Here is a 25,337-nt window from a genome sequence, read left to right on the forward strand (position 1 = left end):
ACATCCCTGAAGCCTGGAGAACAGACCATGTCCTTTGTGGTGTTCCAGAAGGGTTGGGTGTTATATAAGAGCACTGTGGGGGGACTTGTGTTCCTTACATATTAACTGCTCCTCTTTATCTCAACATATTTGAGTTTGATACTTTAGTATTAAATATTTTCTGTAACAAATCAGTAAAGCCAGAGGCATAGTTTTTGTTTAAAAAAATCTAAAAAAGGAAGTTTGGATGAATTCTGCAAAGTAATTATATGTGCTTCAGTGTGAGAGCAGGATTTGAGTTTTTCTTGGTACTTGATGGAAAATTTCCTGTAGTACATGTTAGAGGAGGAAAAATAATGTTTAAAGAAGGTCTTTGGGCATCATCAAACTGTCAGAGCTCTACATGTATATATTGTAGAAATACAGGCCAGGTAGAAGAACTGAAATAATAACTCTAATTTTCAAAAATAATTTATTCTTAGGTTTCATCTGGATAAGTGAATTCAGATTAATTATGCTTAGTTAATGCAAGTATTTTTTACAAAAAAGTGTGAAGTTTTTTCTTTTTTTTTTTCTCTTAGAAGCAGTCTACTTCTGTGGATGCGTCAAAACCACAAATTATGAAGCCATCTGAAACTGGGGTAAGAATTCAGAAGAAAGTCATGCTTGCACATGGCACATATGTGAAGCCACGGAATTTCCTTTTTAACACTTCAATACTGAGTAACTTCTCCCTTATTTTTTTTCTGTAGCTGTTTCCTCTGAAAAAAAAAGTCTGAAAACGTGCTATTCAAAGCAACCGGGGTTTTAACAGCAGCAATAAAAAGAAAACTAATTGCAATGTTTAATTTTAGCTCTGTCACATTTTGTGACATGTGTATAGCTCCCCCCAGTGTAACTGCAGGGTTATTTTACCTGGTGATGTTTTTTTACATCCTCAACAAGCCCAGGACGAGCTTTCAGCTTTCTCTGTGTGTACAGTTGCATCTTCTGGTTAATTTTCTGTGTTTCTCTGTCTGACAGCTCCTCTGCCTTTCCCCTTCACGCTTGTTCTGTCTTGTTTTATGGCTGGGGCTTCCTCAGTGTCAGGGCTGTGTCATCACTCCTGTCCTTTGCTTGTTGGGAGAGAGTCATCATCCTCACCTTGCCTAACAGGAGTTACATGTGATGTTTAATCACATGGTTAATGCTTCTCCCTCCCATCTCTTCCATTTTCCACAACCACAACAGCAAAACCAACAAAAGCTGGGTGCCAGAGCAGGCCAGCAGGGACTTGGGTGGTGTCTGCCTGCATCTTGTGGAGATGACAGCAAAAGGGTGAGGGTGGGAGAGGTCCCTGCAGGTGCTCTGGTGGAGGTGAATGGCATTGCTGGAGGCCCTGCCAGGCAGCTTTTGACAGTGTGTTGGCACAGTCAGAGCTGTGGTTTGGTTACCTTCACAGTATTTTATATATATTTTGTTATATATATATATATATATATATGTATGTATATGTGTGTGTGTATGTGTGTATATATATATATATATATATATACACACACACATTATATATATATATATATATATATATATATATATATATATGATATATAGTATATAATTTTATTCCATACATAGTATAAAATATTATATAAAATGTTGTATGTTATTATATATAATTACATTTTACATTATATATTCATATAATATATAATATAATATATAATATAATATATAGTATATATTACTTATATATTATATAGTATATTATATATTCTATAAAATTTAAATACATATAGTTATATATATAGCTTATAGTATATATTATTATAGTATATATTATAATTATATAATCATTTCTGTATTCATTTATATATTTGTATTGGTAAAAATTACATATTAATAGTATGTTGATGTATTATATAATTATTGATATATTCATCTATATATGTATATCTCTCTATAGATAGATAGATAGATAATAAATGCAATTTCATTTTCCATTTATCAAATGGGAAGTTTCTTTGTGACCTTTTCCTCTTATCTGTGGTCATTCTGGCCTGAGTCTCCACCTCTGTGCTTGAACTTGGCCATTACATCCCCCTCAGCCTTTTGAGACCCTTTTCTTCCATGCACACGTACATCTTAAGAGCTGAATGGCAATGGAACAAATTTTCCATTTGTGCACCATCATCATTACTCACAAATGAAGGCATCTGCCTCCCTCTGGTTTCTCCTCCCTTTTGTGTTTGTGGGCAAACTCATCTGTGTCATGTTCATTAAAATTTGTGGTTCTCCTTATGGTCTAATCCAGATAGCTATGGTCTTTCCCTACTTGAAAATTGAAATAGCTCTTAGAAGAATGTGGTAAATGAGACAAAAATTGAGTAGCAGAGGCATGCTTCAGCACTGTCAGACTGGTAAATGCAAATCCCTTTGAAACAGTGGCCTGCATTTGCATGTGTAACATAATTAATGTTTTCTTCTAATGTTCTGTTGCATTATTAATGTCTTTCTCCTGCTGGATTAAACAAGTCATTTGCATTCTTGACAGTAGACTTCTTTGAAAAGAAGTAAGGTTGCTGAGTCACTTCAATTTCTAGTCCTAAATATCTTGCAAATTAACAGGTCTTTCCCAATGGTCTGCTGTAACCACATCTCATTTGTCTTTCCTGAAGTCTCTCTGGTGTGCCACTGCTCTTAAACGTGCTCTGGACCCCTCCTTATCCTTCAGTTCTCTGCCTGTGTCCTTTGCCTCCAATGAGCCCTCAGCGTTGTGCCTCTCTGAGAAAGCCCCGAGTTCACTGTGGTAGAAGAAGGAATGTGGAATTCCTTGTTCTGTGGGCAAAGCCTGGGGTTGGGTGGGCAGTTTGGGGGACGAGGGTGTAGAGGCAGCACCCTGTGGATTTTGCAGGGTTGGAGGGAACAGGGCTCTGCCACAGACACGTCCCCTTCAGCTGCCTTCCTTTTGCACACCTTTGTGCAACTGCACTGTGAGCCAGGGAACCAGTGAAAAAGTGCTGTTTTTCATTCCCACGTTTTCAGTCAGTTCAAAACGTGTCCTGTCAGATCCTGGCACGGGGTAGTTTGAAGGGGAAGTGGAACATCTTTGTCTCCATAGGAATTCAGTGCATGCCATCAGCTGCTGCCATGGATTCAGTCTGTGGCTGCTCACTGCTGGCTCTGTTCAAAGGATGGCTGAACAATCCCTCTGAATAGATACTCTCATACTAAAATTGTTGGTTCAACTACCTGTTTTTTTGTTGTTTTTTTTTTTTTTTTTTTGTTTGATTTTTTTTAATTAAATTTGAGCTTTGTAATTACTAAAAGTGGATCTAAATATTTGTCTCTCTTCAGCAGGTGTTTATAATCACGTGTTTTATTGTGGCCTCAGCATGCTTTTAAGTGTGCAAGTCTTGAATCAAATCCTTAGCCATATGAGTCCATTTATTCTTCAGCATCACCAAACAAATTTATAGTATGGGCAATTCTGCATATTTTAAACATTACAGAAGAATAGTGAATTCTATTCAGAAGGTGCATAAAGTATTCAGTAAAATAATACAGTACAAAAAAGAAGACTTGCAGTTCTTCATGACTGGTTTGGCAGGCTGAGAATTTGTATTCAATGTTCTGTACAGGTGTTGTTGGGTGTAGGCAGAAGTGCAAGTACATATATTTTATGATCCTACAAAAATAAGTTGCGTTTAGTCTTCTGAAAGGCAGATAAGAAAAACCTGAACTTGTGCTCTGACAGCAGGATACTTCGAGTCCTAGCAGGCAGCAGTCCCAGAGCAAGAACAGTCAAACTCTGTATTTTTTTGTACTTCATCTTTTGCACTTCTGTTACATTTTTTTGCATCTTGCTGCTGAAGGACACGTCACGTCTGATTGACTTTTTGCTGCAGGTGTTACAGAAACACACCCAACCTTAATTTATCTTAAAAACTAGGAAAATTTTGGATTAACCTTTCATACAGGACTATTTAGTGTACAGGTACAAAAATGGATGTGTGTCTTTGAGTTAACAGTAGTTATGTATTAAGGACACACAAGTGGGAGCATATAAAGCGTGGTTGAACCAGACAGGTGCTGTGCTTTAATCAGGTTTTAAGCACCAAGACAAAATACAAAGCATGGAATTTGGGGAGAGGGTGGGAATCTGCAACCTTAAGTGATGATATTTATTTTTTTTTAAATACTTACTTCTAATATTTTTTCTCACATTGAGATTTTTTGCTTCTCACTCTCCCATCCATATTTACCCACTTGTGTGTGGAGGTGTGTTCCTCTAAACTTGGAGATCTTTGCCAGGATTATGCCCAGGCATCTGCTTTTAATACGTACTCAGGATTTCACAGCCAAGTGTCTGCAGTTCAGTGTAAGGTTGTTGGTATTGCGTAACAAAATGTAAACAAACTTAGCAAATTTCTCTGTGTGGTCAGCCAGAAAAGGGAAGCTGGGTGATTAAATGGTAATGAATGTTTGGCAGATGAAAGGCTCTTTTTGTGTTGCTCATAGTGCAGCTGAAGTAGCAAGAAAAAGTAGGAAGAAAGACTTGGTGAGGAGGCTGGGTTTCTCTCTTAACAGATGTAAAAATGCTTTAATTTTCAGTTTTAGTTCTTGCTGTTGTAATTTATTGTTTACTGTACTTTGAATGAGCCACAGGGTGTGATTTTATGGCATGGCTGCAGAAGATTTTGAGGTGTAAACCCTGGAAGTGCAGTCATGTAATATTATCCTAGCCAGGTTGTCCAGCTCTGTTGTAAAATAAGAGCATTAGGAGGTTACAGAGGAGAAGAGAACGGCAAAATTTCTGCTGTGTTTAGTATAGGGTTATTAACTGAACATATCCCACCCTGTGTATGTGCTGTTGAATCTAAATAATTAATGTCTTTTCCATCAGGACTGTGTGTATTTTTATAATTACTTTACAATTATAATTATTTTATTGATAAATTAGTAAAAAATAATTCATTAAATAATATTTGAGGCTATTTCAGAATTTGCTAGTGGCAGTCTGGGTTTGGTATCAAACTGGTTACTATATTTTAACATCCATCCTTCTCAGTTCCCCACGTGAGGAGCGAGTGTATCTGTGTGTGGATGTTTGCACACAGTTGAATGCTCTTAAATCACTGCCAGCCTGTGTTAGGATGTTGTGAACTGCAAGAATAATGTGTAGTAGTTAGGCAGCATATGTGCTGACAAGTGTGAACCTGTCTGATATTCTGCTTTACATAATTTTATCCTCTGAATATAACCATGCATATTAATCTCTGCATAAATTTTGTTTGTATTTCAGTCCGCACCGACAACCAAAGCAGGATCTGAAAAGAATACGCAGTCAGACAAGGTAAATACCCACCTTTCACCTTAGCAGAGGTGCTGCACTTTGGACTTAGTTACTAATTTGGAAGAAAGAGGCTGAACTCTTGGCTGTTCCTGTGTCACATGGAGTGTGATCAGTGACATTGCTGTGCATAAACTTCAGGACAGCCCAAGAAGTGTCCTGTGAACCATCTTTAGATCTGTCTTGTGCTTATTTGGACTAGCATGGATCATGTTCCATAGCACTGAGTGCTGGAAATGATAAATTATCTCAATTTTTTATTTTGTGACAGCCAACAGACTCTCAAAATAAACAGCTGTCTGAAGAGAAGCAAAAGGAACCCAGTGATGTAAGTTGTATAATTTCTGCCTCTCCCTGTCTCTCTGTCTCTCTTTGAACTTTTCAACAGGGGTTCCTTCTGGTATTTTGCTTCCGTCTTTCACTTAAAAAAACTGTTTGAAGAAACAAAAAACCAACCCACCATATCTACTGATTATAGTTTATCTCTACACAGGGGAAAAACCAAACCACACTTACTGTGACAACAGCTTCTAAACCAAATAACACAGGAAAAGTAACTACAACTCAGGCTGACCAGCCTCTACCTGCCACCTCCATGCAGGCACCAAAGGTATCGTAGAAGCAACAACCACTTTTTATTATTTAAGCAAATTTTTGTTATTTTATTGAGGGGATGTTAGGAATGCACATCAAGATGGATTCTTTAGCTGAATATTGTCAAGTTCAGACTTCTGGGCCCCCAAAAATCACGGTGCAGATAAGCTGTTGGCCAAGCAAACAACATGAAGAACATCACAGTTTTAGGCCTGTTCCTTTGTGTTTGGGGCTCTTCTGTTTTTCTCTGGGGTGTTTTATTTTTGGTTTGGTTTTGGTTTGTTTTTTTTTTTTTGTTTTGGTTTTTTTGTTTGTTTGTTTGTTTGTTTTTTGTTTGTTTTGGTTTGTTTTTTTTTAAGTTCCTTGTAGCTACACAGCTGTCACTGGTTCTTTGTCAAGCTCTTCCCTTGCCTTTCACTGCCACGTTGGCTCCAAATGCAGCAGGTCAGCCCTGAACAAGGCTCTGAATAAAGCTAAAGTGAGGAAGGTTGGGGAAAAAAGCTGGGGTGGGGACATTTCCACATGGCAAATGGAGAAAAAAAATGTGAAGGAGAAGTATGTGGTGGCATCAGGATGTTGGATGTTTTGGTCTGCTGGTGTGCACATGTCTGGTGGCAAGGCCAGGGTAACACAAAAGGCACCTGCAGCTCTGCTGCAACACACTTATTTTTGGCAGTAGATGGGAGTGTCAGTAAGGCAGAGCTCTGCATTTTGTGCTGTGGTGGTGTTGCCCCTTCACCTCCCTGCCTGCAGCAGTTTCCACCCCACCTGCTTGAGCACGTTTTTTGCAGTTGGAGCTTAATGGTGCATTGAGAGCTACCAGGAGTAAAATGGCAGCTTTCCAAAGAGACTTGGAAGGGGCCTCAAAGTCTTTTTTCTGCCCTGCAGATTTCTTTCACTGGTAGAGTAAAAGAAGGAGGTAGAGTGCTTAAAATAGAAAGCTTTCTTTCCCACTTCAGAATCCCACTGGAAACAGAGCTTTTATGGTGGTAGCTCACTCTGCCCTAACATCTGGGTGCTATGCATTTACACCAGCCAGTTGCTCAGTCCAAAAAACTGTGCACAGCCTCAGCACTGGATGTTTTTTACTTTGCAATAGACTGTCTCTTAATTTTTTGTCTTTTTCTTCTCCAGCAAAAGTCGAAGGAGATGTCCACAGTAGCTGGTGCAGCTGCTGGAACAGGCACAGCCGGTGCAAGTGTGGTTGCTGCTGCTGACAGATCAAGTACTGAGGTTAGTAAACACAACCCCAGACAAAGGCTTCCCTTGTAATATTGCCTCAGAGGGTGCTTCTCTCTCTGAAATACTTCAGTTTCAGGGAACAAAAATTAATGGGTAACTGCTGAAGTACTGATACATCCTCAATGTATGTATGATGGTAGAGGGCCATCTGAAGGAAGAGGTGAAAAACAAGTGGTGTGTCATTTGTGTTTTGTCAAAAAGGACTTCTTCAGAAGCTAGTTTAAAGTTATATAAGCTTAAAATCAGTTACTCCCTATCTTTGGCTTTATTTGAATATGTATGTGCATTCACTGATACACAACTACAAAATACCTTGATAATGACACTGGAGAATTGAGTTTAGAGCCATTCTCACTGAGAAAATCAAGTACATGTCCTGCTGAAGGCTGGTTTCTAGGAGTATTTTACAGATTCATATGATGCTTCATATTTTTTTTTCCCCTTGTGTACACCTTGGTAACTTCTGTAATGGTTTGCTTATTTTTTTTAGCCTGATATGGATGAGTCAGCACTTGATAGCCTAATAGATACCCTTGGTGGACCTGAGGAAGATGTGCCTACTACTCCTGTTTATACTGGCCCAGAAATTACGGTATTTTACACTTGATATTCTTATTTCTTAGAAAATTAATCCCTAATTTGCATCTGTAGTTGCTCATTACTGCATTGGTCCAGGATTTGTACCTGTCATCTGTGAAGAGTTCAAACACAGTTCAAACACAGTTACATTTTAATGTTGGTTTTGTTAATATGGAAATGACACAGTTTTGGGAATTTGTTGAAGAATGCAAAACTTTCTGAGTCTGAATGGGAGAGTCATGTAAGAAGGATTAGATTACAAGCTTAGTGGCTCAGCAAAGCATGACAAAAATTTTGGAATTGATAAATATTTAAAAAGTAGTCTAGGTTCAGCAATACATCCTATGGTCTGAGACAGTGGAAGTGCTTAAATTGGGAATATGGGAATGTTCTTCTGGATGATGAGCACTGTTGAAGCAGGTGAGGAGGCATGTGCATGACAATAGGTACTGAAAGACATTATAGAGTGTCCTAGTCAGTATTTGCATTTTCTTTCTGGCAGTATCACTGTAGGTAATTCCTATCAGAAATTTATTTCAGTAATGAACGGTTCACAATCATTAATATGTGCATTATTTTCACAGGAAGATATATATTCAAGATACTTGGAAGAAATGGGCAAACGGGAAGGTAGTCTCCCTCCAGAGTATGTTAAACTGTTGAAGGTAAGTGAGTTAAAAAACACATTCTTCATGTGTGTTTTCTGTAATATTGGATATTTCTGCTTCCCCTTTACTATAAAATTAATTCTTGTTTTAGAGCAAAGGATTTGGCAAAGATGTGGTCCCACGGAAACCAAATGAGCAAGATGAAGTAAGACTTTTTTTAATATACTGGAAGGTGAAAGTAACCCGGTTATGATTGTATTTATAGGAAAATATAAATGTTACCTGTTCTCCAAAAGTCCCAGGCATTGGGAGGGGGATGTGGGGTGACAAATAACCTAGCTACTGATAAAACTAAATAGAGCTTGGCACATCTAAATAGATGTTTTTAATAAAGGTGTAAGAATTTTCATGATGCTGAAGCTGAAGTGAGTAAAATAAATGCTTACAGAAATATTGGGTATATGGATAACAAAGGGGAGAAATACTATGCAAGCAGGAGTCTGTCTGTAATGCTTTCAGCAAAGATTACTTGTATTTCTACACTTGGCCAGTGATTTCTGTCAGCCAGCATAATTTTGCTGGTTTGGAAGTTTGACATACTTCTTAAAAAGCTTTTTTTTTTTAAATAAAAGCTTATCTGAGACATGAATCAAACAGTGGGAGCAAGCACCTTTATTTTTTGTTGTGTCAGGAACTTGTGCCAGTGAAGTCACTGTGTGAGTAATTGTGGGACACACTCAGTCTGTAAACTGAGTTTGACCCGTGGTGGTATTTGAATTTTCTCATGGTCATAACTTGGTTTTGCAATTCCTTGCTCAGAAGCCAATGACAGATGAGGAGCTTGCAGAGGCCCTGTCTTCTGACTTCACCTGCAGTGCTGCTTCTGCTCAGGAGAAGAACACAAGTCTGACAGAGGTATTGACACTTTCCTTGCCATTGCATGCATTTTCTGTGTGGGGAAAAATTGATGCTGTTGTCATAGTATTTCATTTTAAAATAGATTAAAAATTTCCCTCTTCTTTCCTATTTTTGCGAATTTGCCTGTAATTTCATCTCGCTCGTAGAAACCAAATAAAGAAGGAGAAATTGTGCAAGCACAAGCAGCAAGTTCTGTTAAGACCTCAGTTCCTCCTAAGGAGAAGAAAACAAAATCAAAAGAGGTACACATAGTCCTTTTTTCGCTGGTTACCTTATAATTAAAATGTGCAGGCATATGCTGCTATTACGTGGTTTTGTTCTCATAAATATGCTCATCATTCTCATTTTCAAGTGTAAATCCTTTTTATCACAGAAAATACAGGAATAACAGTAAATCCATTGCCCAGATTCCATTGTGTCTTAAAGATCTGACTTTAGTGTATCAGATGATTTTTCCTTCTGGATTCTGAGGAATAAATGGTTCTTCTCACTAGAGGAAGTAGAGTAGCAGCATTAGCTGGAAAATTTTCTTAGCTCTGTGATCTGTGTTTAAAACTTGGCTATGATGTAATTTTCTCATGTTTTATGAACCTTCTTGTTTTTTCCCCTCTGAACAGAGCAAGTGTGACCTTACACTTTTTCAGTTTGCCATGTCAAAGCACATGAGAATTGTGTTAGATGACATTGTGACACTGTTGGTTTTGAGGGGCTTTTTACTTTCTCTTTTATCCCTTCTCTCCTTAAGAAAAGCCCCATGTCTGACTGGAGCTGTGCTAACTCTATCATGTAATTTGGTGTTGAGGAAATTGGGTAAAGCCAAACCAAAAAGACCAATCTGGTGCTGGCTGTTTTCTTCATATACAGTATAAAAATACATAAGGTAAAAACCTGTTTCAATTAAAAGAAGTAACAAAATGGTTTGCACATTTTCTTAAAATACAGGAAATTAAAGATGATGCAATGGATGCTCTTCTTGATACTCTTGGAGGACCTGAACCTGAACCTGAAGAAGATCCTACCCCTTTTGTAGAGGTGTCAGAGGTAAAACCTCACTCCCTTTTCACTCTGGCTGTGGAATCCTGTGAGTTCCCTTTGTTTAGACACTGGACAAATGTGTAAAATAACAAGAAAGTGACTTTGATATCAAAGGCCTAGGAATGTGTGAGTTTTCAGTGATTAAGAAAATGAAAAACATTAAGAATCCCAAGTGGATACAGGTAGAGTAGAACATAGTAATTTGGTCTGGAAAACTGAGCATGTCATTTGTTTGCTTATACAAGCAAATATACATACATTCATACTTACATACATGTATTCTTGGGTAGATAAAGCTCTGTTTTGGTTTCCCCCCCCCCATCTCTCTGTACAATTTATAGTAAGCTTTCATTTTGCACATATTTACTATCTGATTTTTGACTTCCTCTGTGTGTGCTCCTTTTTCCATCACACTCCATTATCTTTCTGAGTCTTTCACTATCTTTTGAGAGTTTTGTTTTCCCCCAACAGATTAATTAAACAGTTACCCTGTGTTTGCATGCTAAGCTTTAACTTTCAGATTTAGTTTTGCAAACTCTGTCTATAACCATGATTAGAACAGGTTTTTTCCTGTCTTCACTTATAGCTCAGAGAAAACAAATAACAGGGAAAGTGTAAAAAATCTTCTGCTGCTGAGCTAAATTTTGACAAAAAATTGCTTCTTGTATTGCAGATCTAGTCATTCTGTACCTTCAGATAACTTAGTGGATGCATTTCTTCATTAAGGAGGCTCAGAGAATTAAAAACTTTGTTTCAATGCCAGTGATGAAAAAACACACAGAATTATGCCTTGTGTAATCAGCTTGCTGAAATGCAAGAAAACCTGATGATTTTGTACACACAAAAATTCTAAAAGTGCCAGTCACAAAGACAGAATTCTGAATACTGTGTAGAGGGTTTTAGGATTTAAAATAATTTAGCCATATTCACATATGGCATTTAATCTTTAACCTTTTACCATAGACATTTGGCAGGAATAAATTGAGGGATTTTAGTATCTTCCTATATAATTTCATCTTCCTATAATTTCATCTGATGCCAGTCCTTTTGTACACAGTAGGCAGAAGAATCCTGATAGAGAAGTTGTGTACTCGGAGATTTTATTTTAAGTGTTCTTTTTTTAATGTTGTTTCTTTTTAAGTCAAAAGCCAAAGAGAAAAAGGAACAAAAAACTGGAGAACGTGATGATACAATACCTCCAGAGTACAGGTTAATGCCAGACCTGGTAAGTTTCTCACATCTCCATTTCTTTGTAGGCAGGGCGCTGTGCCTGACAGTTTCTTTCATTACAGAGAGGGAAAGAACCTGAGGAAAACAAATTAAACTAGTATTTAATCCAGGGCTTTCTCCTTGGTGATTTCTGTACCTCTTTTATCCTGCTCTTCCTTTATTCCTCTTCCTGGAATAAACTCACTGTTTAGTCCAGGCAAAAAAATCTCATCTCACCCATGAGGTGGGTGAGTCAGCTCAAACATCACCCAATCCAAGAGTGATGTATCTTGTTTCTGACATTAAATCTCAGCCTTGTAAAGTCTATCCCTTTGGAGGAGTGCTCTTTGATGTCACTTTGTAATGTACCCCTGAAACTGTGATGTAAAACGGTGGGAAAATTACACTTTTTTTTTTCTTTTTTTTTTTCCTGGTTTGACACCCGAATTGATAGAGATTGATTCAAAGTTAACCAAAACAATAGCAGAACACTTCTTATTCTCTTGTAGTGTGCTGACATTTGCTTTTTTGATCTACTTATCTGGCCACGTAAAAATTCCCCATTTAAGGGAATTCCTGTTACTGATTAATTCTTGAGTATGTAATTTCCTTTACATTAATTTGCTTGTGATAACTGAGTATAGCACAGAAAAATGTCAACAATACCTAATTTCCTTCTAGGATAAAGATGGAAAGCCAATATTGCCGAAGCCTGAAGAAAAACCAAAGGTTAGAAAACTGACAATATTGTAGGAGTGTGGCTAGATATCCTGTTTTCTCCCTCTCTGTCATCACTTCTCTCTGTGCCATGATGTAAGTCTCTTGGTCTGCTTGTGGGTTTTGCTTCCTTGCACAAAACCTGCAGGTCAGAAGCATCAAGTGGAAGTTGGTTTTTATTGAAACTCAAATGTCTGTGAATGAAGAACACATATAAGGAAGAGGTTTAGACAGTTCAAGACAGGAGAGAGTTACAAAAATTATTGCTGACTCAAAGAAAGGCTGTGTGGGGAGTTAGTGTAAAATATTCTGTAGGGGTCTATTGGAGCTGTTAAGGGTAGAGAGAGGTGAAGCAGGAAAATATTTTGTTTTCTTGACAAGTTTCCTCTCGCTAGTAATCAAATATAAAGGACTTTGACAGGAAAGAGGGGGGAAAAAAGCTGCTGTGGACATTTTCCTAATCACAAACAACAACCTGAATGTCGCAGAGAGTATCCATGGTGGCCTAGAAAGTACAAGAGAGGATTAAAATACTGAAAGAGACAGCAGCAAATACTGTTTTAAAGGCAGAGGAAGAAAAAAGAGGCACTATAGCAAAGCACTGAGGAAACTAAGGGCTCCACTTTGGAAATACTGTGAGCTGAGGAATCCTGGCAGAAACTGGAAAAGCACAGGAAATCTCTGCTCTCCTGAAACAAGTGTCAAGGTCAGGAGCAGTTTGAGTGCCTTCTGAGCAGAAATCTGAAACTATTCATATTGTTCAGGGTTAAAGTGAGAAGGGAAGGAATGCAAAGTGCTGGAAAAAAGGCTTTTGGTCTCTTAATTTTTATGTCAGGTGTGACGTGATAATCTTGAGTGGTGGATGTTTGAGAGCTGCACAGAAGGGAACTCCTGTCATGAGGAGAAAAAGGGAACAACTGTGCTCCAGGGGAATAAGTCCTGCTGCCAGAAGAGAACCCTGTGGGATCACCACTGAAATATCTCTCTATCTCTATCTCTCTATCTCTCTATCTCTCTCTATCTCTATCTCTCTATCTCTATCTCTCTATCTCTATCTCTCTATCTCTATCTCTCTATCTCTATCTATCTCTATCTCTCTATCTCTATCTCTCTATCTCTCTATCTCTATCTATCTCTATCTCTCTATCTCTCTATCTCTATCTCTCTATCTCTCTATCTCTCTCTATCTCTATCTCTCTATCTCTATCTCTCTATCTCTATCTCTCTATCTCTATCTCTCTATCTCTATCTATCTCTATCTCTCTATCTCTATCTCTCTATCTCTCTATCTCTATCTATCTCTATCTCTCTATCTCTGTCTCTCTATCTGTCTCTCTATCTGTCTCTCTATCTGTCTCTCTATCTCTGTCTCTCTATCTCTGTCTCTCTATCTGTCTCTCTATCTCTGTCTCTCTATCTCTGTCTCTCTATCTCTGTCTCTCTATCTCTGTCTCTCTATCTCTGTCTCTCTATCTCTGTCTCTCTATCTCTGTCTCTCTATCTCTGTCTCTCTATCTCTGTCTCTCTATCTCTGTCTCTCTATCTCTGTCTCTCTATCTCTGTCTCTCTATCTCTGTCTCTCTATCTCTGTCTCTCTATCTCTGTCTCTCTATCTCTGTCTCTCTATCTCTGTCTCTCTATCTCTGTCTCTCTATCTCTCTATCTCTATCTCTCTATCTCTATCTCTCTATCTCTCTATCTCTATCTCTCTATCTCTATCTCTCTATCTCTCTATCTCTATCTCTCTATCTCTATCTCTCTATCTCTCTATCTCTCTATCTCTATCTCTCTATCTCTATCTCTCTATCTCTATCTCTATCTCTATCCATATCTCTATCTATATCTATATCCATATCTATATCCATAGATATGCATTTCTATATATCTAGATATATGGATACATAGATATAACAATATAATATTTATGTATTTTTTAATCTATTTACATATATTTATGTATACAAATATATCAGAAACCAAAGTCAGCCAAACAGGAAAAGCTGTGTTAACAGCTGGAAACTATCAGCCACTTGCTATTCTTCCATGATTTCTGGTGAAGTCCTTCCTCCAGGATTTCAGCTAGTGTTTGTCTTTTTTTTGGGCCTCCACTCTGCGTGGCCTTAAGCACATGCAGTGGCACTACTCTTAGTGAATAAAAGTTACTGCCTAAATGCCTTTTCTTATTTAGCATCTGAAAGAGGATTTCAGGCATTATTAAAAGTGGGGCCTTACATTATAAAGAATTAGGGGAAGGGAGTGAGGGAAGGGTTTCTCTCTCAGAAATGTCATTTTTTAGTGCATTATGAGTCTGTCCCTGAGCTGTTAAGTTTGGTGCAGTAGGTGAATGGCCATCACTGCCAGCAAAGATTTAAACATTTAGCTTGAACAGTAATTTGGAGGATTCCAGGACCTTCAGGTATATAGGGGTAGGGATGTGTGGACTGCAGAGGTCTAGTTCACACAGTGTCAGTGGACTGTAATATATCACAGGAAATGCATCAGGAAACTAAAACTGCATTTTTATTCACCAAAACATGCACTGTAGAAACCACTGAGTGTCAGCAGTCAGTGGACAGGCTAAGGGAATTTTCAGGGAACTGTAGTTCTGCTGATAAATATTACATTTTCTTCCTAATTAAGAGGTTGTATTTTCCCTTTCAGTAGTCCTGACTTGAATATTCTATATCTGGTTCTCTGTATTGTGTTTTATATTATGTGTACAGTTCCCTGCGTTATATTGACTTATGAAAGAAACAAAATTTGTTCTTATTTCAAAGAAACTTATTTGGAAGTGTGTTTTTCTTAATTTTATGCAAAGCAAAATTAATTCTGTTCTGTTGCACATAATTGTGAAATGTTATTTCATTGTAAGCTACAGATATTTTCTTGCTTTTTGAATAGCTGAAATACCGTTCTTGAAAACGTAAATTAAAAAGAGACAGTGAGTCACCTGTGCCACATATGGATTTTTTTTTATTGTTTGTTTGTTTTTTGCAGGGTTTGAGTGAATCTGATCTTGTTGATGAATTTTCAAAGGACTTTGCCTGCCCTGCACAGCCTGCAGTTCAACCCAAAGTAGCAAAGCCCTGCAACATATCCAAAGTATGTCTTTCTGTTTCACTGGAGAAGCTGACACTGACAGTTTTGCTAAGACTGGGTTGTGCTACTGTTCTTTCAAAAAAACCACATTTCTTCTCTCCCTGTTTTACCCTTCCCATTGCCTTTACAGAACATGCAGTATTGGCACTCTATATTGAGCATCATCTGCCTTTAAGTTTAGACTTTTCGTTCTCGTTTAGTGCTGTATTTAGAAAAAAAACAGCCCAGAAAATATTTAGTGGGCACAGTTTGTGTTTTCTAAGCATATTCACTAAAAGTACAGTGTAAATTGTTCTGTTTCAGAAGCCATCAGGTTCTGTGTCTGCAGAAGCCACTGGGGATAAAGTGGTCCCTCGTGCCACAGCTTGCACTGTGCAGTCTGCAGCTCCTGTGTCTTCAGTAAGTAGTGGAGCCCCTTCAGCTGGAGCTGAAGCAAAACTCAGTGTTTCATTGATGGGATGGTAGAGCATGCCGTCAGGATGCTCATTTCAGTATTGCATGTTCTTCTTCCATAGTGGCAACACACAAAGGCTGAGAGGCTCTCAAAAAAAAAAAAAAATTAAAAAAAAAAAAAAAAAAAAAGCACAAACTGAATGGTCTCATAGAAGAAGCCAAACTGATAGTTCCTGTGGTGTCCTCCAGCTCTTACTGCCCTACAGGGGATGCTATTTGTGAACCTAATAGGGGCTACAGGAAAAGACAAAACTAGGTTTCTGCAGACTAAAATCTGTTTTTTCCTGTATCAACACCCATGCAGGTTGGTCCTGTGTCTGATGAGGCACTGGAAGCCTTGTCCAGTAGCCTAGGAAAGAGGGAGCCCGATCCAAATGAGAAAAAGCCTGCTGTGGACAAAGTGAAGGTAGAAAAAAATCAAACCTCAAAAATAGACTGTTGATGTAATTACCTTCAGTGTTTCATTTCCTACACCTCCATTTCCTCAGGTCACAAACAAAGTAGACATTATGTTTTCACTTTTTTACAAACAGAATGTGCTGTTGAAACCACTTCTGTTCTGCTTAGGTAGTCCTAGTAGGATTTCAACACAATGAGTACACCTTCCTAATAAATTCTGACTGTTGCAGTGCAGTTTCTGAAAACTGTGTTTTGTTGTGTCCTTCTGCTGAACTGAAGCACAATAAAGATGCACATCAGGAGTAGCACACAGTATGGTCCTTTTTCTTTAGGAACCAAATTTATGATGAGAGGTTTAAATTAGAAATTATGCACAAAAGTTTTGGGGTTTATATCTTTAAATAGGGAGCCAGCCATAAATAAGTCACTGAAATCCTGTCCAAGGGAATGCTGCTCATAGGCACAGTCTGAATGCCCCCATGTGCCACCCTAAGCCAGATGGAATTGGCTGGAGTCAGAAACCAGCCCTTCTGGTGGCTGGAAGTCTGTCAGGCAAAAGTTCCCAAAGTTGGCTTCATTCCCTTTCCTTAGTTGGCATTTTCCCAGCATAACTTGTATGGGAGTAATAATTCTTGAAGTGTGCCACTGACTTCTCTCTTCAGCCTTCCTTTGCGTGCAGTCCAGACAGCTGTTGAGTGGATTTCCAAAAACGTAAAGAATTAAGACCCAGAGGTATCTTTTATTTTGGTCCACCCTTGTCTATTTACTTACCTCTGCTAGGCTTCAATGAAATAGGCAGAGCCACTTCTGACACACAGAGGAAGAAACAGGCAAGAGAATGAAGGCTTTCTCAAGAGAAAATGCCTTCTTTTAACTGTTTGTATCTGGTGGTTGGATTGAATATGACCAGTTTGAATCAGAAGACTGAAAGCTGGAAGCTTGCTCTTGTGCATTTCTGTGGGTGGCTGCTTTTCTCACTGTGATTCCTATTTTGCCTTCACAGGAGAAAACCAAAAAGGAACAACACAAAAAGCTGGGTGAAGAAGAAGAAACAATTCCTCCAGAGTACAGATTAACAGAATCCAAGGTAATTAATTTAATGTGCTTAGTCTTACTTCCCTTTCATTCTTCAAAACATGTAGATGAAACTGAGACTCCTATTTTCATTTTGAAACACTGATATTTTGCTTCAGCCGTTTTTACAATAGCTAGAAATTCTGTAGAACTTTGTGTAGTTCCCACAAGTATCTATCACTGCTGGATGCCTGCATGGACACAGAAGTGGTTTAGATGCAGGTACCTGCAGATTAATAATTCTGTCTGAGATTAGTCCACTAGAATCTTTCAGTAGCTTCTGATACTTTAGAAATAAATAAATTGTGATTGGTTAAAGCTGTTAAGAAAACCCCAGGGACCTGGATGTTTTAAGTGGCATCTTTAGAAGCAGTGGATGCTATAAGGGCTGCTGGTTAGGTCCCTGTCCTGTGTAACCCTTTCTGTTGCTCAGGGAATGCCCCCAGAGTGCTTGTATTGCATGGCTGTTTAAGGTTTAATGCAAGGGATTTTTTTCTTTACAGGATAAAGATGGAAAACCACTCCTACCAAAACCAGAAGAGAAATCACAGGTAAAAAAACCCGATGATTTCAAATAACTGTTTCATTCACTACTTGCTTACCAAATATCAGCAGGGTTACCCAGTGTTCAGTTTAAAAATGAGCTATGTTACTTTCTTACTTTTTAAGAGATAAGAGACTTACAATATTTTGTTTTCTTGCCAATGGCAGCCTATGAGTGAAAATGATCTTTTAGAGGGTTTGACAGAAGGATTTTCCAGTTCTCCATCACCACCTGCACCATTACCTACATCAACTGTACCAAAAGTGAGTATATTAGATATCAGAAATCTGTTTTTATTTTCAAATTGTTTGAATAAACATGACATTTTCTGTGTTTCCTTTATAAAGTTCCTTAAATGAAATCCAATAACGAAAAATTTAAAGTACTTCTTGCAGTAAGTTAATAGAAAAAAAACAAACAAAAAACTAGTTATGTGACTTACATTTTTACCAGTTGCATAAGTAGTGCTTTGCAGCTGAGGATTTTAAAAGGGTTTTTTGGGAATATTAGATGGCTTGATGAAATCGTAGTTATTTTGGGGCCATGTTAAACCTGTTTAAACTTCAGCTGTGGTGAGTTTTAACCCAGTGGCTGAGATGGAAGAACAAACTGAGATGAGGAACAGTTGCACAGTGTGTGTGTGTGTGTGGAGGGGTGTGTTTCAGTCTGAAACAAGCAAAGCTCCTCAGGAAAACTAAATCCTGGAAATCTGCTGTGTGGGTGCTGTGTTTTGGATGTGCTTTTGGGTCTGATGAGTGGTTTTGTTTTTTTCCAGAAAGCCAAGGATGGTGTCAAGCCCACGAGTTCCTCGGATGTGATCTCTGCTGCTACAGTTTCCTCAGTGCACTCAGCAGCTCCTGCACCTTCTACCTCAGTAAGAAACCTCTCCTGTAGGTCCTTACCCCAAAACGAGGGCTGAGTAATGAGGAGGGGCAGCACCATGATCCAGACAGTTTGACCAGTGTGGACTGTTGCAAAATTTAATTATTTACTGCTAAAAATGGCTATTGTGGAGAAGGAAAATGTTCCCCTGGGGGAAAAAAAAAAAAAAAAAAGAGTGGGCACTCCATTTTCAACAGATTTCACAGGCAGCATCATGTCTACCTTTGAATACCAGGGGAACTTTCCTTTAAGGTGTTTTTTGTAATGTTGCTCTGAAATTTTGATCCATGTAGAGGGATCTTCCCCCCTGCTCCCAGCCCGGCTTGGAAGGGGCATATAAAGCTCCTCCTGCCATGTGTTGGTTTAAAGGTTTGGTTTTTTTTTGGGTTTTTTTCCATGCAGGTTCTGGATAAAATTGAAAATGAATGGTAATTGCTAAACAGTAATTGCCAAACAGTTGCCAATCATTTCATAGATCTATTTCCATTACAGCAGCTAGGCTTATTTATAAAAATAAAAACCATTCAAGTAAATTCCATATCCCCTTCTTGAAATTGTTTTCTGTAGGTCAGAAATATTCTGTATTTTTCCCCAGCTATTGTGCTATACTGCAAGTACAAAGGGATTGCTGTTTGTTCACTCAAGTTCTACAGTTCATTATCTAGTACTTAAAGTAGATTGATGAATTACATCATTTTTGCAGCAGATGTGCTTTCACAAATGTGTTTCTGCTTTATTAGGGAGGAAAAGAGATGGATGAAGCCTTGGATCTCCTGTCTGATTCCCTGGGACAGAGGGAGCCTGACCCTGATGAGAGCAAACCAGTTGTGGATAAAGTGAAGGTAGTAACAAGAGACTTTCTCTGAGACTTGAGCAATTTGGGGAGCAGAAGGGGTGGGAGGGAATAAACCAAACCAACAAAAAAACCCCCTCCAAAACCCCGAAAATCTGCAGTGGTTCTCAGATTCTCACAGGAATATGTGACATTGAGATTTTAGATGTTTTAAGAGTAAGGTTATTGATAAAAAAAGAATCCATGCTCTTACGTATATCAACCACTTTTCTGTCTGGAAAATGTGGATTACTTGTGTGTTCTGTGAAAAATGATGATTTGGTTAATATACTTCAGCCACTTGGAGACAAGCGTTGAAATGTTACAGGAGATTTGAAATCATTTTAGTTCAGTGCCTTTCATTGCCATTATTCTCATCATTTTTCAGGTGTCTTCTTGGGCCTCAGTTTCTAAAACTGATTTCCTGGCCTTCTTTTTGTTTTGACTTCTATAACCACGTGTACCAAGTTCACTTAATTAGGCTCACTTTTAAATGTCTTTGTTTCTGTTGGCTTTGCCTTCATGTAGTATTTCATAAAATCTGTAAAAGCCCTTCTGCTAACAATAAAATAAATTTCTCCATAATAGTAGTAATAGTAGTAATAAATTGTAATTTGAAATAGCTGAGGTAAAGTACATTACTGGGGAAAAACAAAACCACCATATGCTGTCTATCAATAAGGTTAGGCTGGAATCTTAGCTGAAGAAAAGAGAGAGCCTTAAAATGCCTGTGTTTTAGAAAGACAAAAATGTTCTTCAGCAATCTGCTTAAAAACTTCCTTGTGGTGTTCTGTGTGGCATGTTCCTGGTATGCTGCCAAAAGAAAAATAAATGTAGTTTTTAAAAGTTTCTGGCATGAAACATGCTTCATAGTGAAATGAATATAAGGGGATTTTCTCAGTAGTTTTAAAATTTTAAAGTAAAAAAGGATATTTGTCCTTGGTCTGATATGCCCTTTGACTTGTTCATTGCTAATATTTCTAACATGGGTATTTAAGTTGTTATATAATTAAATACTTTCAGGAAAAGGCTAAATCTGAGCACAGAGACAAACTTGGAGAGAGAGATGAAACAATCCCACCTGATTATCGAAAACTTCTGGAGTCAGGTGAGCAGGTAAGGAAAAGCTTCCCTAGTTTTTATTTGCAACTGTGGAAATTTGAGTCTGCCTGAGCCAGTCTGTCCTCTTTGGAATTGCAAGTTGAATAAGTGAGTGTCTGTATTGTATTTATGTATTAGGGTAAAACATAGAAATACCCTTCAGTGAGAGTAGCTCAAAATAGAAAAGGGAGGAAAAAAACAGAAGTTTTGTTCTTGGTGTTTTGGGTTTTTTTTTCTTCCAACTGGGCAGTATCAACAAATAAATCACTTTGAACTACTAAAGGAATTTGTTCAGAATGGTGCAGGTTCATTGGCAATCTGTGAACACCCAGTAGTGTCATATGTAAATATTTGGGTTTTTTTAAACTAATCTATCCAGTTTAAAATGAGGATCTGCTTTTTTCCTTCCCAAGAGTAAACCAGCAAAGCCAACAGCAAAGGATGATGTGAAACACAAAGGAAAGAAGGTAATGTTTATGATGTTTACTGAGGGGTTTTTTTTTAATATTCATGATATTTATTCTGTGGTTTTATTCATGCTGTGGGCTCTGATTTTGTTTCAAAGTTGTGTCACTGTGAGCTTAAGGGGTGATTAATTGCAAATACTCATAAATGCAGGAGGTAATAGGAACAATGGTGGACAGTAAAACTTCTGTGAGGAGAAACTCTTCACAAGAAATGCAGTTTTTATGTACAGCTGCAATATGAATGTTCAAGAAATCATACCTCTTGAGAACCTCAAATAGATCTCTCTAACTATATGTGTGGAATTCAAGTGTGCTTTTCTTTGAGAAAGGGGACAATTAATTAAAGCAGACATAAATTCCTCAACCACTGATTTGACTGTGGGAAGCTGGGTTGCACATTTTGTGACTTCAAAATTAAAATCATTGCAGAAACGTACAGATGACAGCGCAGCTATTGATGCCTTATCAGGTGACTTTGATTCTTGTGCAAAGGCTCCTGCTACTACACCCCAGCACTCAAAGGTAAGACATTTTCTGCTAATAACTTGCAAAATAAACAGTTTTTCACTCCTCAGTTTTCTTTGCAGCAGCCCTTTTTAGGTTTACAGGAAGCCTGTCCAGATGCAGGGACTGTCTCACTTCTGCAGTGGTAGTGGATATATTTGCTGTGTACTAAATATTTGGAAGAAGGAAGGTTTGTGGTAATTAGAGCTCTTTAGACAAGCTTGGAGAAGTTAGTTGAGCAGAGAAATGTGGTAACAACTTTTAAGAGTGTTCAAACATTACAGAGAGGCAGAGAAACCTTTGGTCAGTGATAGGAGGCACTGGGTAGCAATGGTTGTTGGCTGGAGCTGAGGCACAGTTCAAGAGGGTTTTGTAGAGAGGAAAGCAGCGAGCAGCAGACTTTTAGATATGTTAGGGAAAACAGTAGAGTTGACAAGAAGAGAGTGTAAGGCATGGACTAGAGGGGTCCTGCAACTGAGAAAAGGAGCAGCAGCTTTGAAACTGATGCTCAAATCAGCTGTGTTCCTGGGAGGAAAGAGCTGTTTCCAAACAGAATTCTCAGGCAGCTGAAAACAGGACTACTGGTGTTTCAAGTGCTGCTTCATCTGCTCATGAAATCCAGGGGTAGATCTGCTGCTGCAGCATTATGGCTCAGTAGTAGATACAAAATCTGCCCATCTCTACCAGGTTCTTCTGATGCAGTCTTCTGTCAGCACAGCCTGTGTTGCTGCAAACCCCATTAAAAAGATTTTGTTTTGTGAGATGTCAAAGAAAGCAGGTGCTATCAGTGCTCTATTCTCCTTGTAACTGTAATTTTTTTTATTTTCTTTGGAGTGTAGGACAAAAGTGGAAAGGAAGCTACGACCACTAAACCAAGCTCAAAGGATAAAGGAAAGCCCAGAGACTCTAAAACGGTATAAACACGTTTATTGTAGTATGGACAGTCATACAAGAGGGGCATCTGCTCTGGAAATTTTACATTTCACATGTCAGTGATGGGATTTCTGGTTATTAAATCACCTCAGGTGCCTTTTGTGTGACCACAGAACTGACTTGCAGTTCTCAGTGTAAAACTGAGGGGTGTCTTTATCTCCTCTTCAGGAGGCTGTTCTGAGCTGTGACCTAATCACTGGTGTGGGTGAAAGGGTATTTAGGAACAGGGAATTACAAGGTCAGGCACAACCCAGTGTGTCTGAAAGAAAGCAATTGATGGTGAAAAGGTGAAAATATTTGTACACAGCAAGAGTCACAAATACTCTTACTAAACTATATGTATTTCAAGTGCAGATTGTATTTATGTCTGAACTGTGATTCTGGCAAGTGTCTTGTCACTGCCTGATTTCAGGTTTTAGCTTGGTTCAGTTTCTCATTGTCTCATCCTCTCCCTAGGCAAAGGGACAGTCCTCCAGCAGCAAATCTGAGAAGCAGAAAACAAGCTAAACGTTAACCTTACAAGGTGAGATTTCTTCTTCCCTGTTCCCTGGGCTACCACAAAGACAGTTTCATGCTTGTGAATTAAAGCTGAGCTTTGCTATCAGTGCTTGAACCAAACTAAGACATGGTTAAAACTGCTGCTGCACTGGGATGACTTTCCACTTCAGGGTTCCCAGGCAGTTTTTTCACCCTTTATCCATTCAGTTTGTTACAGAACTACTTCATGTAGCTAAACACCTTTAGGCTGGTGGAATTCCAAGCATTCCAAGATGTGAAGTGCTGCTTCCCTAAGACATTGTCTCACAGTAATGAGGACTAAGCAAATCTCCACTGGGAGTTTTGACCTTTAGGATATTGACCTTGTGTCATTACCGCTGCTCTGGACCCATCTGGAAGCTTAGTTCCTGTAATTCTTCCCAGATTTATGCTGTGAGTTTTATTTCCAGTTAAGAGAAGATGAGCACTCTGACTTAATTTTTTTGTTCTGTTTTATCCCCCCCAGGATCCTGCTGCACCATGGAAAATGCCTTCTTTCTGTGGGTGGATGATTACTCGTGAAGAACAAAAGCTGATGCCAAAAGCACATAGTTATTCTGGGTGGTTTTTTTACAGTGATACTTGCTGGACTTTTTCCTCATCTTTTTTTCTCAGTAGTAGACTCAGGTGGTTTGTTTCTTTCCCCCAGCAGTTCAGTTTATTAAGATTCAATTTCCTTCAGCATTTGGAGGGAAAGAATGCTTTCTATTTGCAGGAAATATATTGCATCAATGAAGAGCTATGCAAAAAAAAAAAAAAAAAAAAGAAATCTGCAGACTTTTGCACGTAATCTCCACATAGTGCCTGTAAATCTCTGAGGACTTCATATGTGCTAGCATTTTTTAATGTTGCAGTGAATGCATTGAGTGTTCTGGAATATGATGAGCTTTAATTACCCTCAGCTGGGCTGTGCAGCATTCTGCTCAGGCCAGTTCCTGATGCGAAGCTGTAGGCCAGCAGTGGGGTGGTTAAAGAATGAGAAACTGGGGATTAGCCGCTTCTTCCAGCATGTCTGGACATCAAGCAGGTATTTGGGGTGCTGCCTTTAGCCACAGTTAAAACACACTAGGGCAGGACTTTTGTTTTTATTATTATTATTACCATTATTTCCAATTGTATCTGTACTGTTATCTCCTAATTTCAGGAGTCTCCTGGACTGGACAAATAACAAATGTAACACCTACCAAGACACAACAAGGGTGGGGAAAGAAAGGAGGGGCACAAGCTTTAGCAGCGATTCGGGTCCAGAGGCAGGCTCCTTTTTATCTTATTTTGCACTGTTTCTAGTCCTCCTGTACCTGGCACTCCAGCAGGGAACGCAAGGATGGGGCTGAAGGTGATGCTGCAGAGAACAAAGCCCCGTTTCTCCTGTTCCCTGCAAGGACAGGCATGGCCAGGCACCTCTCACGGGTCAGCTGCCGCAGCTCCAGGCTGCCACCACCTCCGTGGGTTTTCCTCTGCCTTCCTGCCCTGCAGAACGTCCTTTTGCACATCCTGACACCAGGCTGGCAAAGGGAGGCCACAGGCAACAGAGCCTGGGGTCTGCAGGCAGGGATGGCACAGGGACTGAAGTTGGGGATATTTAGACTCGTGACTGTACTTGCAGTCTGCGCCATGCCACTCCAATAAAGTTTTTAAGGATGCAGTGTGCCCTTCCTGGCTTTTCCTTTATCACCACTGCCATCAGGCAGAAGCAAGCCTAGAAATAAAAATTAAAAAAACCGTGTTTGCATATTAAAATTCAATCTAACATTTAAAAAAACAGCCTTCAAAATACAGACTTGCAGAATCAACTAGGTTGGGAAAGAGCTTTGAGATCATCAGGTCTAAGCTATGAAATGAACACCGCCTTGTCAACCAGACCATGGCACTTAGTGCCACCTTCAGCATTTTCTTAAACACCTTCTGCAGCAGTGACTCCACCACCTCCCTGGGGCAGCCCCTTCCAGTACCCAGTCCCTCTTTCTTTACATGTTGGTGACACTCCACAAAGGCCTTCACAAGCTCATCGAGACCCTGCTACAGTTGTTGGTTTGTTTGTTTGTTTTTTTGCCTGTTTTCCTTTGGATTTCAAAGCTGCATCATAGTTGACCACATCTAACTTGTCGACTACTGCTGTGCTGGGAGGAGCAAGATGTAAGTCACTGAAATTTATTGTGCCCAGATAAAGGCACAGTAAATTGACAGGTCCTAAAATTCCTGTGTGTGAAGTCACGTCTTCTGCAGGAGGGCTACAGTGCACCTGGGAGAACGGGCAGGTCTGAAATTGAAGGGTGGGGATGGAGTAATAAGGAGCATC

The 25,337-nt window shown here is 38.9% G+C and overlaps 1 protein-coding gene across 1 annotated transcript in view; it reads left to right on the top strand.

The window, feature by feature from the left end:
- The window catches only part of CAST (calpastatin), a 50,311-nt gene extending 26,155 nt beyond the window's left edge, over window positions 1-24,156 (top strand). The window contains exons 6-32 of the mRNA XM_062513494.1: window positions 561-620; window positions 5,264-5,314; window positions 5,583-5,639; window positions 5,805-5,921; window positions 7,040-7,138; window positions 7,638-7,739; window positions 8,311-8,391; window positions 8,486-8,539; window positions 9,154-9,249; window positions 9,399-9,494; window positions 10,195-10,293; window positions 11,429-11,512; window positions 12,178-12,225; window positions 15,211-15,315; window positions 15,616-15,711; window positions 16,070-16,171; window positions 17,168-17,251; window positions 17,742-17,789; window positions 17,950-18,045; window positions 18,558-18,656; window positions 19,405-19,506; window positions 20,520-20,612; window positions 21,011-21,064; window positions 21,494-21,586; window positions 22,403-22,482; window positions 22,958-23,024; window positions 23,505-24,156. Of these exons, the coding sequence (XP_062369478.1) occupies window positions 561-620; window positions 5,264-5,314; window positions 5,583-5,639; window positions 5,805-5,921; window positions 7,040-7,138; window positions 7,638-7,739; window positions 8,311-8,391; window positions 8,486-8,539; window positions 9,154-9,249; window positions 9,399-9,494; window positions 10,195-10,293; window positions 11,429-11,512; window positions 12,178-12,225; window positions 15,211-15,315; window positions 15,616-15,711; window positions 16,070-16,171; window positions 17,168-17,251; window positions 17,742-17,789; window positions 17,950-18,045; window positions 18,558-18,656; window positions 19,405-19,506; window positions 20,520-20,612; window positions 21,011-21,064; window positions 21,494-21,586; window positions 22,403-22,482; window positions 22,958-23,015 (2,154 nt within the window). The 3' untranslated portion in view covers window positions 23,016-23,024; window positions 23,505-24,156. The remainder of the gene's footprint in view (window positions 1-560; window positions 621-5,263; window positions 5,315-5,582; window positions 5,640-5,804; window positions 5,922-7,039; window positions 7,139-7,637; window positions 7,740-8,310; window positions 8,392-8,485; window positions 8,540-9,153; window positions 9,250-9,398; window positions 9,495-10,194; window positions 10,294-11,428; window positions 11,513-12,177; window positions 12,226-15,210; window positions 15,316-15,615; window positions 15,712-16,069; window positions 16,172-17,167; window positions 17,252-17,741; window positions 17,790-17,949; window positions 18,046-18,557; window positions 18,657-19,404; window positions 19,507-20,519; window positions 20,613-21,010; window positions 21,065-21,493; window positions 21,587-22,402; window positions 22,483-22,957; window positions 23,025-23,504) is intronic.
- Window positions 24,157-25,337: the final 1,181 nt, after the last annotated feature.

The sequence above is a fragment of the Cinclus cinclus genome, chromosome Z (genome assembly GCF_963662255.1).
Source record: "Cinclus cinclus chromosome Z, bCinCin1.1, whole genome shotgun sequence".
NCBI classification, from domain to species: domain Eukaryota; kingdom Metazoa; phylum Chordata; class Aves; order Passeriformes; family Cinclidae; genus Cinclus; species Cinclus cinclus.